The sequence below is a fragment of the Chlorocebus sabaeus genome, chromosome 10 (genome assembly GCF_047675955.1).
Source record: "Chlorocebus sabaeus isolate Y175 chromosome 10, mChlSab1.0.hap1, whole genome shotgun sequence".
Lineage (NCBI taxonomy): Eukaryota > Metazoa > Chordata > Mammalia > Primates > Cercopithecidae > Chlorocebus > Chlorocebus sabaeus.
Genome location: NC_132913.1, coordinates 21388556 through 21402037, shown reverse-complemented (window position 1 = coordinate 21402037; position 13482 = coordinate 21388556). Strand labels below are relative to the sequence as shown.

Here is a 13482-nt window from a genome sequence, read left to right as displayed (position 1 = left end):
AGGATATGAACCCCTGACTTCTAGTTTAAGATCTTATTGGAGACAGTGTGAGCTTGTGGGAGAGTGGCCAGGTTAAAGATAGATCTGAACGTCCTGCTGAAGTTACATGATGAGTAAGAGAAATGGGTTCTCTGTGTCCATTTCCTCAATATGAAGGGTGAAACATCCTCCCTGGGAGGAGACAGCGTAGACAGGAAAGCCAGCTGTTGCTACAGGCCAGACGCCTAACTCGACAACATTCTAGGGATAGAGGTTTGAATCTATAGCGGGGTTGTAAATAATGCCTTTCTGAATGACTAAAGTGCCAAAGAGGCAAATGATATGCTTTTAAAAATTAGAGCAGATTTTGAGGTTGCGCCCATAATTACATTGCTTTCATGCATGCATATCCCAATACACTTATTGGGTGAATGAGAAAAGAATAGCATGGTAGCCAGCACTGGGAATTGCCCAGAATCTCAGCACTCCATGGAGGGGTGTTACATGCATGAACTTCATGCACCATCAGTGGGACAAAGGCTGGAGACAATAATTGACTTCCAGACCTTCAGCTAGAGTTCTCTTTGTCACTCACCTCTGATATTTCCAGTGCAGCCCTGTTCAGGGTCATTCAGTGACAACACCACTTTGTACCTTTCCTCTTCCAGTGCTCGACTTTCCTGAGCCATATCCCCCTTCTATTGTTCCATCCTCTCAATCCACTTCAAATCAGCAGTTCAGATCAACAGACCCACAGCAGCAGCTGTACCTCAGGCTTTGTGTGGCAGTGCAGACTTGCAATGGACAGACTGGGGTTACCACTGCTCCCTGACCAAACTTGGAGTCAGCCAAGAAGGACTGGCTGTGGCTTCAGGAAAGAAAACTCAAGAGGCCATAATGAAATAGGTTCCCCGAGAAGCCAGTGATTACAAGTGCTGCCAGCTCTGAGGTGCTCTCAGCACTTGGTGGTGCTTTGCCTGAAGGGGAGGGCCAACACGGGCTTACATTAAACGGACAGCCAGGGGCTCCTACTCAGGAGGATGTGGTTGGAGAACCTGCTGAATGCAGGGGCAGTGGGTGGGGAGTGATTCAGAAAGGACTAATATAGCTTTCTCCTTCAGAATTTTTGACCTTATAGGGGAGACGAGAGACCCCAAAACAACTCCCACATGAGAATGTGGCAGGAGACACACAGAACTGCACCCTAAAAAAGGGAGAATTTAGGAGCCCTTGGTGTGGAGCTTGAGGCGCCATCATGTGCTAAATCCCTTCCGGTGGCCGGCAAACCCAGGGTTCCCAGCCCCAAGCCTGTACAGCAAGTTCTATTTCATCCCAGGGCGGTTTATTTGTTTCCTCAAAACTCTTTTCATGCAACCCAGGAGGACAGAGTCAGGGCCGGGAGGACTGGGTGAGAGTGAGATTTGGAGCAGACGAGGCTGTGTTTATGGGAATCGTGAATGCGCAGAGGCTGAGCACCGAGGGGCGGCGCCGCATCCCTGGGTGCGCTCCACGGTCGCACATGTGTTGGGATAATCAACAAAGGAGAGGATCATTTCCCTTTCCCCCTGCTGTAGCAAATGTCAGGGAGTTGATGCTGAGTGAAACAGAAGGCGCTTAGTTTCAGAAGACGCCTCCTGCAGGATGACCCGGTCCCAGCCTTCGCTCTTTGAGAGGAAAATACCTGTGCAGTGTCCTTGTCACTTCTCCCAGTTCTGTACCGTGGGCCAGCCTGGTATAGGCGCCATCGGCTCTCCACGCGTTGGCTGTGTGACAGGGAGATGCTCTAGTACTCCACCTCCTTTTCCCCAGACAAGTGCCGCACTCCTCAAGGCCGCCCTCTGCTGGCTGTAATTTGCAGCATGCATGCTTTCCCGCCTTGCTGCATGCTTTCCCGCCTGCGGGACATGACTCTGACTGTGAAATCAATTTAGAAGTTGGCAATCACAATTGGAAAAAAAAAAAAGAAAGAAAAAAGAGGAAAGGAGAGTGGGAGGGAGGAAGATGGACTAGAATAAAATAGAAAATATCAGACCACATTTTGTATAAATGCAGCGTGCACTTTTATGTGATGTTTTATTTCATATGCGCATACATATGTACACACACATATATGCACATAAACATGTATGTATATGAGGTTAAAAGCACAGAAGCTGCTCCACCACCTGCAAGCTGTGTGCAAGGAGAAGTTACTCATAACCAGGAATCCAGGCTCCTTTGTTGTTGCTTTGTCACCTTTAACAAGGTTTCTGCCTCATGGTCCAGGATGGATGCTTGAGCTCCTGCCATTATGTCTGAAATCCAAGCAGCATGAAGAAGAAAGGAGGCAGTAGCCAGGACTAATATTTAGTCAGTCCACATCAGTGTACTTCTGTACCAGCTGATAATAGCTGCTGGCTCCCTGAAGTCAGGAAGTTTCTCTCTCCTTCCTTCCTTCCTTCCTTCCTTCCTTCCTTCCTTCCTTCCTTCCTTCCTTCCTTCCTTCCTTCCTTCCTTCCTTCCTTTTGTCTGTCTTTCTTTTCTTTCTTTCTTCTTCTTTTTTTGACGGAGTTTCACTCTTGTTGCCCAGGCTGGAGTGCAATGGCACAATCTCAGCTCACCGCAACCTCTGCCTCCTAGGTTCAAGTGATTCTCCTGCCTCAGCCTCCTGAGTAGTTGGGATTACAGGCCCCCACCACCATGCCTGGCTAATTTTGTATTTTTAGTAGAGACGGGGTTTCTCCATGTTGGTCAGGCTGGTCTTGAACTTCTGACCTCGTGATCCACTTGCCTCAGCCTCCCAAAGTGCTGGGATTACAGGCGCGCACCACCACACCCAGCCCCCATTTCTTTAAGTCTCAGTTTCCTCCTGTGCAGGGTGAGGATAAATCATTGTAGTACCCATATCATAAATTTGTTGGGAAAATTAAATGAGATAATACACATCCATTCTTATCACAGTGGCCAGTGCAGAATTAAGGCTCAATAAACTGGAGTCATTGTTATTATTAGCTATGTTTTACAAATAATGAATTATAAGAAGAATAAAGTATGGCACCAGCACTGAAGACAATATTCGAGGGCAATCTAATAGAGAAACAGTAGCATTGTTCCTGTTTTAACCATGAAAGAGCAAGAATCACTCACCTCAGAAGGGGTAATAATAATAATATTCCCATCTACCAGTTACTTCCTGCCCATGGCTTTGCAGATATGACTTTTGACTCAGTATTTCTGGAATCGTTTCTGATTAAACACGGTAGTCATCCATAGGAGGCATTTGTAACCGACATGCCCCTTTATGTCCCTTCAATCCCGCAGCATGTCTTGTTCTCTGACTGGCAGCCTGGCCCTTCAGCCTGACGAGCAGCAGGACCACGAGATCGCGGGCTCCTCTCCTGCCTCGGCCTATCAGAGAGTCTGGGAAGCATTTGCCAATCAGTCCAGGGCGGAAAGGGACGCCTTCCTGCAGGACACTTTCCCCGAAGGCTTTCTCTGGGGTGCCTCCACGGGAGCCTTTAACGTGGAAGGAGGCTGGGCCGAGGGCAGGAGAGGGGCGAGCATCTGGGATCCACGCAGGCCCCTGAACACCACTGAGGGTCAAGCGACGCCAGAGGTGGCCAGCGACAGCTACCACAAGGTGGCCTCTGACGTGGCCCTGCTTCGCGGCCTCCGGGCTCAGGTGTATAAGTTCTCCATTTCCTGGTCCCGGATCTTCCCCACGGGGCACGGGAGCAGCCCCAGCCTCCCAGGCGTCGCCTACTACAACAAGTTGATTGACAGGCTGCGGGACGCGGGCATCCAGCCCATGGCCACGCTGTTCCACTGGGACCTGCCTCAGGCCCTGCAGGATCATGGCGGATGGCAGAATGAGAGCGTGGTGGATGCCTTCCTGGACTACGCGGCCTTCTGCTTCTCCACGTTTGGGGACCGTGTGAAGCTATGGGTGACCTTCCATGAGCCGTGGGTGATGAGCTACGCAGGCTATGGCACCGGCCAACACCCTCCCGGCATCTCTGACCCAGGAGTGGCCTCTTTTAAGGTACTTCCCATCCCTGCAGCTCCTACTAATTGGAGGAGAAAGGACATTGGCTGGAAGAAAGTCATTATCTCTGTTTTCTTCCATCAGCAAACCTTTACTTTTTGTTCTTTCTTTAAAGGAAATCAGGGGGAGGGAGGAACCACAAATTATTAATTAAATTGTTAATCACCTGGCCAGGTGTAGTGGCTCATGCCAGTAATCTCATTACTGTGGGAGGCCGAGGCAGGCAGATTGCTTGAGTCCAGGAATTCAAGACCAGACTGGGCAACATGGCGAAATCCCGTCTCTGCAAAAAAATACAAAAATTAGCCGGGCATGGTGGTGCATGCCTGTGATCCCACCTATCCAGGAGACTGAGGTGGGAGGATCACTTGAGCCCGGTATGCAGAGGCTGCAGTGAGCGAAGATTTTGCCACTGCACTCCAGTCTGGTCAACAGAGAAAGACCCTGTCTCCAAAAAAAAAAAAAAAAAAAAAAAATTGTTCATCACGTTTGTCCAGACATTGTACTGGTACTTTTAAAACATAATAGGCCGGGCGCGGTGGCTCAAGCCTGTAATCCCAGCACTTTGGGAGGCCGAGACGGGCGGATCACGAGGTCAGGAGATCAAGACCATCCTGGCTAACCCGGTGAAACCCCGTCTCTACTAAAAAATACAAAAATCTAGCCGGGCGAGGTGGCAGGCGCCTGTAGTCCCAGCTACTCGGGAGGCTGAGGCAGGAGAATGGCGTGAACCCGGGAGGCGGAGCTTGCAGTGAGCTGAGATCCGGCCACTGCACTCCAGCCTGGGCGACAGAGCGAAACTCCGCCTCAAAAAAAAAAAAAAAAAAAAATAGTTACTACATCCTCAGAATAGCACTGATGGATGAGTGAGGCTCAGACAGGATAAACAATGTGGTCATGATGACATTGCTAGTGAGTCACCAGGTAGAAGTCAGGATTTGAGCCCGTGTCTTCTTGACTCCAAATCAAGTTCCTCATGTCACTTAGTGACAAGTGACAGAAAGTTCAACTCAAAGTGACAAACAAGGAGATAATTTACGCATTCAGGAGGTTTAAAATTCTTCATTGAGCCTGATCAGGGTGGAATTTTATCAGAGCACAAGCAAAGCCACCTCCCCAGTTCTCCCTCTCTTGTTCCCCTCGTCAGCTTTATTCTTGGGCTACTTTGCAGCCAGATGGCAGCATCCCTGTTTCTGTTATTTCAAGAACAGTAGCGAAAAAAGCTCAGCTCTTTTCTGTCCTTCCCAACAGAAGTGTCCCTGTGTCCCATGGTCTCTCAGTGGGCCGCATACCCACCCTGAACTCATTGTTGGGTCCTGGCCATGACAACTGACTAGGGTGGGCCAAGGTCCTATGCTTTACTCCTCAATACGCTCGCTGAGAGCTGAGGAGGCAGAGAAGGAAGAGGCAAGGAGGCATTGGCTTTCCAGATGCCAGTCAGGGCATCGTTTCAACAAGAAGGGGGTGTATACACTTGGCACAAAATTTTAAATGGTTATAGGTCTTTTCCATTATCTCCCTTTTTCTTCACAACCTCCCAGAAAACCCACCAGCTTTCTCTGGCAGCGTTCTTCAGGATGGACGTGTTAGTCTGCCTTTTCCCTGTCACTGTTTGGGTTCTGTTCTTTTTTTTTTTTTTGAAATGCAGTCTCGCTCTGTCACCCAGCCTAGAGTGCAGTGGCGCAATCTTGGCTCACTGCAACCTCCGCCTCCCAGGTTCAAGGGATTCTCCTGCCTCAGCCTCCCGAGTAGCTGGGACTACAGGCGCGTGCCACACGCCTGGCTAATTTTTTTTTTTATTTTTAGTAGAGACGGGGTTTCACCATCTTGGCCAGGCTGGTCTTGAACTCCTGACCTTGTGATCCACCCACCTCGGCCTCCCAAAATGCTGGGATTACAGGCGTGAGCCACCGTGCCTGGCCTTGGGTTCTATTCTTAAAGATGAGTATTTCCTGCCAGGTGTGGTGGCTCACACCTGTAATCCCAACTCTTTGGGAGGCCAAGGCAGGCAGATCACCTGAGGTCAGGAGTTTGAGACCAGCCTGGCCAACATGGCGAAACCCCGTCTCTACTAAAATACAAAAATTAGCCAGGTGTGGTGGTGGGTGCCTGTAATCCCATCTACTTGGGAGGCTGAAGCAGGAGAATTACTTGATCCTGGGAGGTGGAGGTTGTAGTGAGCTAAGATCATGCCACTGCACTCCAGCCTGGACAGCCTGGGTGATAAAGTGAGACTTCATCTCAAAAAAAAAAAAAAAAAAAAAAAAAAATATATATATATATATATATATATATATATATATATATATATATACTATTTCCTGTGCCCTGTGCTAGGCATTAAAGAGGGGTCACAGCCATGCCCTGGACATGTTATAGCCTTTTGAGGAAGATGACACTAACACACATAGCAAAATTACAGAACTCTTCAAAAAGACCATAACGAGGGTGAGCTGGAACACCATGAATAAATGACTCCATGGAATGTCAAACATCGTAGCACATAAGTCAGAGCTTCCCTTCAGCTCTTGAACAGCAAGTGACTGCACATATGGAGTCATTCCACCACCCACCTTCTGAAAATGGAAGGTTTGAAATCTTCTGTTTCACTCCTTGTTATAAAACTTATCTAAACCTTTTCTTCTTAGGTTTTTCTTCCCCTTTGAACTGTGGCTCCTGAGATGTCTTTACAGAGACTTTGATGAGAAAGTCCCCTTCACTCTTCTCCTTCAATTCTTCCCTTTATTTATTAGTTGAATGTTAGAATACCATTGTCTTAGTGAGCTTGAGCTGCGATAACAAAACACCATAGACTGGTGGTTTAAACAACAGATATTTGCTTTCCACCATTCTGGAGCTGGGGAAGTCCAAGAGCAAGGGACCAGCATGGCTGGGTTCTGGTGAGGGCTCTCTTCCTGGCCTGCAGGCAGCTACCTTCTTGCTGTCCTCATATGGAGGTGGCTGGAAGAACTCACTGGTATCTCTTCTTATAAGGACACTAATACCACCACCATGAGAGTCCCACCCTCACGACCTCCTCTAAACCTAATCACCCCTCAAAGGCCCCATCTCCAAATACTATCACACTGGGGATTAGGGCTTCAACATATGAATTTTGATGGGGGACCTCATTCAGTTTATAGCAACTATTGAGGAAAAAATTTAAAGAAAAAAATGTCTTGGGACAGGCATAGTGTCTCACACCTATAAACCCAGCACTTTGGGAGGCCGAGGCGGGCGGATCACAAGATCAGGGGTTCGAGACCAGCCTGGCCAACATAGTGAAACCCTGTCTCTACTAAAAATACAAAAATTAGCCAGGCATGGTGGCAGGCACCTATAGTCCCAGCTACTCGGGAGGCTGAGGCAGGAGAATTGCTTGAACCCAGGAGGTGGAGGTTGCAGTGAACCGAGATTGCGCCACTGCATTCCAGCTTGGTGACAGAGTGAGACTCTGTCTCAAAACAAAACAAAACAAAAAAGTCTTTTATTATTTTACAATATTTCCTTCCAATCTTGGCTTCTTTGCATTTATGATGTTGTCACAGGGCACCTCAGATTGTTGTTCACTGTTTACTTGATATCATGTCATTAGCACTTTTACCTATTATTAAGTGGTCGCTATGACTGTTTTTGATGGTTGTCTAATATTCCACTGAGCTCCCTTCCTGACACTGGCTAATTTAGAAGAAAGACATCCTTGCTTTTGGGAAAGGAGCACAGTTTGCCGTTCAAGTTTAGAACTCAATTAAGGACTAATATTTGGGATGTGAGAAGCAGCCAGGCGTTTTAGTGATTATGGCATATTTTGACATGAAATTCTTCAGAGGTAAGTGTCATCCTCTTCAGATGATAAAAAGGAAAAAGGAAAGCAAGCTAAGATTTAGCAAGCTCACTCCTGCTCTCTGAGTTTCTGCTCAGTGGTTTATATACACGTATTTAATCATCCCAGATGGATCCATAATTACCCACTTCTTGCCAACAAGTCAGCTGAAGTTGAGAGAGCAAATTGTCCAGGTTAACAAGTTAGTGACAGAGTCAAGATTTAAATCTAGGCTTGTTATATTTCAGACACCCTCCTTTTGTCCCTGCTTCCCACAAAAAGCTGTTGCTGTTTGTAAGAGCATGAGTTAAGTCTACAAAGAAACTCCTAGTTTGGTTTTTCTTCTGAGAGTCCATTAAATAGAAAGAAGAACAAATAGGCAGGAAAGAGCCCTCCTCTCCCTTGTGTGCTAATTAAAATAATCCTCCCCATGGACTAATTTCTCAACAAGCACTTATTAAGGACAGAGGCAGAATAGCAGTGTGGGTAACAGTAACAGGCTTGGAGTCAGACTGCCAGGGGCTTGTTCTCACTTTACTCCTGACTCTGGGCCTTGTGGAGTTACTGCACAGCTCTGGATCTTGTTTTCCCCATCTCTATAGTGGTGGTAATAATTGTACCTGCCATATGAGGTTGTGGTGAGGATTACATGAGAGAATTCATTAAGTAGTAGGTGCCCAATACATGTTAGTTGTTATTGTTAATGTGGTTGTTGATGCTGTTGTTATTTTGTTGACAATGTTGAAGAATTGCTGTTGACTTGTTGACTTTGCTGATGATATTGGTGTTGACTTGTTGACATTGTTGACTTGATATTGTTGACCTTTTCACATTGGTGTTGACTTGCTGATGCCGTTCATGTTGGTATTGATGTTATTGATGTGAACATCGTTGGTATTATTGACTTGTTGACATTGGTGTGGATTTCTTGACATTGTTGACTTGTTGACATTGTTAGTATCAGTCTTAACTTGTTGTTTATGTTGTTAACTTGTTAACTTTATTATTGACTAGTTAACATCATTGACGTTAGTGTCAATGTTGTTATTTGTTGATGACTTGATGTTAACATTAGTGCTGATGTTGTCAATATTGACACCGTCAATGTTGTTGTTGTCTTTATTGACTTGTTGACATTGTTGTTGACTTGTTACTGGTTCATTAGTCCTGTTGTTATCATTGTTGTTATTACTAATCACTATATTTCCTTCTCACTTTTTCACAAGGTGGCTCACTTGGTCCTCAAGGCTCATGCCAGAACCTGGCACTACTACAACAGCCACCATCGCCCACAGCAGCAGGGGCATGTGGGCATTGTGCTGAACTCAGACTGGGCAGAACCCCTGTCTCCAGAGAGGCCTGAGGACTTGAGAGCCTCTGAGCGCTTCTTGCACTTCATGCTGGGCTGGTTTGCACACCCCATCTTTGTGGATGGAGACTATCCAGCCACCCTGAGGACCCAGATCCAACAGATGAACAGACAGTGCCTCCATCCTGTGGCTCAACTCCCCGAGTTCACAGAGGCAGAGAAGCAGCTCCTGAAAGGCTCCGCTGATTTTCTGGGTCTGTCACATTACACCTCCCGCCTCATCAGCAATGCCCCACAAAACACCTGCATCCCTAGCTATGATACCATTGGAGGCTTCTCCCAACACGTGAACCATGCGTGGCCCCAGACCTCATCCTCTTGGATTCGTGTGGTGCCCTGGGGGATAAGAAGGCTGTTGCAGTTTGTATCCCTGGAATACACACGAGGAAAAGTTCCAATATACCTGGCCGGGAATGGCATGCCCATAGGGGAAAGTGAAAATCTCTTTGATGATTCCTTGAGAGTAGACTACTTCAATCAATATATCAATGAGGTGCTCAAGGGTAAGAACAATGGATGTGCCAGTGATTGGAAGGTGGGTGGTACTTCTCCAGGTCTTCACAATTTTGTTTAATGGGACAAAGAAAGTCTCCTAGGGAAATGGAGCCAAAGAAAGCATTATTGGTAGTAATAATGGGGAGTCCTTCATATCAGCTTCCTAACTCTCTTTCCCAAAGGTTCATTCATGTCATTAACGTCTTTGCTCCTGTGATTTTTGTTTTGTTTTGTTTTGTTTTTGAGACAGGGTCTTGCTGTGTTGCCTGCTGGAGAGCTGGAGTGCAGTGGCATAAACATGGCTCACTGCAGCCTCAAAGTCCTAAGCTCAAGCCAACCTCCCACCTCAGCCTCTTTAGCTGGGACCACAGTGCACACCACTATGCCTGGCTTTTTTTTTTTTTTTTTTTTTTTTTTTTTGACACAGAGTCTCTTCACATTGCCCAGGCTGGTCTCAAACTCCTGGGCTCAAACAGTCTTCTCACTTCATCCTCCCAAAGTGTTGGGATTACAGGCATGAACTACCATGCCTGGCCCAGTGTCCTTACTGCCTAGAATACCTCCCTCTACATTCTGCCCATCTGAGTCCTATGCAATTATCAAGTCTCATCATCTTTTTTTTTTTTTTAAGAGTCAGGGTCTTGCTTTATCACATAGGCTGGAAGAGAGTGGCATGTTCATAGCTCACTGCAGCCTCACACTCCTAGGCTCCAGTGATCCTCCGGACTCCAACCCATTAACTCTTCCCTCATTGCTCCAGCCACACTGGTCTTCATTTCCTCTAATTGACTATAAAATCTACATTCTATGCCATTGATTTTGATCCAATGGATCCACAACTACGGTCTCATTCTTGCCTAACGTACTATTTCATGTGTCTTTGTATTCCAATTGGAAAGGTATGGCAAATAGGTTTCATTTCACAGGTCAGTCCTCAGTTAACCCAGGATGTTCTTATCTTGAGCTCATTAACTTAATTACATCTGCAAAGATCCTTTTTCCAAATAAGGTTGTATTCACTGGTACCAAGAGTTAGAATTTAGACATATCTTTTGGGGGCCACCATTCAATGCACTGTACCAGGGAATAGATGTTTTAGGCTTTATTTATTTCTTTATTTTAATTTTTATTGTTTTAGACAGGGTCTTGCTCTGATGCCCATGCTGGAGCACACTGGCATGATCTTGGCTCACTGCAGCCTTGACCTCCTGGGCTCAAGCGATCCTCCCACTTCAGCCTCCCAAGTGGCTGGGACTACAGGCGCACACACCACCAGGCCAGGCTAATTTTCTTTCTTTCTGTCTTTTTTATAGAGAAAAAAGACAGAGTCTGGTCATGTTGCCCAGGCTGGTTTATTTCTTTTTTAAAATATGAAATATGTTGTCACTTAATGTCAATATTACTAAACATAAATAAGGAAAAGCAAAAGCATATTGTTAAAAGATTGATTTATGTATTCCATATAAAACCAAGACATCCTGGTGGTAACACATGGGACACATCCCCTCCACTATTTATTTGAAGATGAGGATGCTCCTTTGCTTTGAGATTTATGGCCACAAAAGTGGCCTGATGTTTTGTGAGGATCTTGTGGATTTTCCTTTCATCCATTCTGAGGAGGAAAAAGGGTGAACATTTACGGGGTAACCCAACTCACCCCCAAAACTTTCATGTCAAAAGGAACACTTTTTAAAATCAACATTAGTAACAGAGACTATACTTCTAATTTTTCAGTAAAAACTATTTTATTGAAAAACAGTCCTCGCTGGTCCGAGGTAATAACTTATCTCAGTTGACTGTTCACAACGAGTTACAGATCAAACAGCTTCTAATACCCTGCTCCCCCTTCTCACTACTGCACTGACTGGTCTTCAAAAGATAAATAAATAAAATAGAGGTGTGCTAGCTCACTCCTGTAGTCAGTCCCAGCTACTTGGGAGGATCACTTGAGTCCAGGAGTTTGAGACCAGCCTGGGCAACACAGTGAGACCTCATCTCAATTAAATAAATTCATAAATAAATAAATCTAATTTTTATTTTTCTTCATAGCTATCAGGGAAGACTCTGTGGATGTTCGTTCCTACATTGCTCGTTCCCTCATTGATGGCTTCGAAGGCCCCTCTGGTTACAGCCAGAGGTTTGGCCTGCACCATGTCAACTTCAACGACAGCAGCAAGTCAAGGACTCCCAGGAAATCTGCCTACTTTTTCACTAGCGTCATAGAAAAGAACGGTTTCCTCACCAAGGGGGCAGAAAGACTGCCACCACCTAATACAGCAAACCTCCCCTCCAAAGCCAGAGCCTTCGCTTTTCCATCTGAGGTGCCCTCCAAGGCTAAAGTTGTTTGGGAAAAGTTCTCCAGCCAACCCAAGTTTGAAAGAGATTTGTTCTACCACGGGACCTTCCGGGATGACTTTCTGTGGGGCGTGTCCTCTTCCGCTTATCAGATCGAAGGCGGGTGGGATGCCGACGGCAAAGGCCCCAGCATCTGGGATAACTTTACCCACACACCAGGGAGCAATGTGAAAGACAATGCCACTGGAGACATCGCCTGTGACAGCTATCATCAGCTGGATGCCGATCTGAATATGCTCCGAGCTTTGAAGGTGAAGGCCTATCGCTTCTCTATCTCCTGGTCCCGGATTTTCCCAACTGGGAGAAACAGCTCTATCAACAGTCACGGGGTTGATTATTACAATAGGCTGATTGATGGCTTGATGGCAAGCAACATCTTTCCTATGGTGACATTGTTCCATTGGGACCTGCCCCAGGCCCTCCAGGATATCGGAGGCTGGGAGAATCCTGCCTTGATTGAGTTGTTTGACAGCTACGCAGACTTTTGTTTCCAGACCTTTGGTGACAGAGTAAAGTTCTGGATGACTTTTAATGAGCCCATGTACCTGGCATGGCTGGGTTACGGCTCAGGGGAATTTCCCCCAGGGGTGAAGGACCCAGGCTGGGCACCATATAGGATAGCCCACGCCGTCATCAAAGCCCATGCCAGAGTCTATCACACGTACGATGAGAAATACAGGCAGCAGCAGAACGGGGTCATCTCGCTGAGCCTCAGTACACACTGGGCAGAGCCCAAGTCACCAGGGGTCCCCAGAGATGTGGAAGCCGCTGACCGAATGCTGCAGTTCTCCCTGGGCTGGTTTGCCCACCCCATTTTTAGAAACGGAGACTATCCTGACGCTATGAAGTGGAAAGTGGGGAACAGGAGTGAACTGCAGCACTTAGCCACCTCCCGCCTGCCAAGCTTCACTGAGGAAGAGAAGAGGTTCATCAGGGCGACGGCTGATGTCTTCTGCCTCAACACATACTCCTCCAGAATCGTGCAGTACAAAACACCCAGTCTAAACCCACCCTCCTACGAAGATGACCGGGAGATGGCTGAGGAGGAGGACCCTTCGTGGCCTTCCACAGCACTGAACAGAGCTGCGGCCTGGGGAATGCGAAGGCTGCTGAACTGGATCAAGGAAGAGTATGGTGACATTCCCATTTACATCACTGAAAATGGAGTGGGACTGACCGATCCGAACGCAGAGGATACCAGCAGGATATTTTACCACAAAACCTATATCAATGAGGCTTTGAAAGGTATGTGAGGGTTCAGTTCCCTTTAAAGAAACCTTCCCACATTCCCTGGGTCATGTGCCTGAAATGTTTTGCCAGGATGATTTATGAGCCACCAACAGGTCTCTCTCTTAGGTCCCAACTCCATAATTCTTTATCTGTTTGGGGGTTATAAGTTCCTTGAGAAGCTGGGGGGAAAAGGCTATGGTTGTCTCT

General features: G+C 46.7%; 1 protein-coding gene across 1 annotated transcript in view; it reads left to right on the top strand.

Moving 5' to 3' along the window:
• LCT (lactase) overlaps positions 1-13482 on the top strand; it is a 54873-nt gene that overhangs the window by 18581 nt on the left and 22810 nt on the right. The window contains exons 6-8 of the mRNA XM_007964855.3: positions 3280-4000; positions 9053-9698; positions 11740-13290. Of these exons, the coding sequence (XP_007963046.3) occupies positions 3280-4000; positions 9053-9698; positions 11740-13290 (2918 nt within the window). The remainder of the gene's footprint in view (positions 1-3279; positions 4001-9052; positions 9699-11739; positions 13291-13482) is intronic.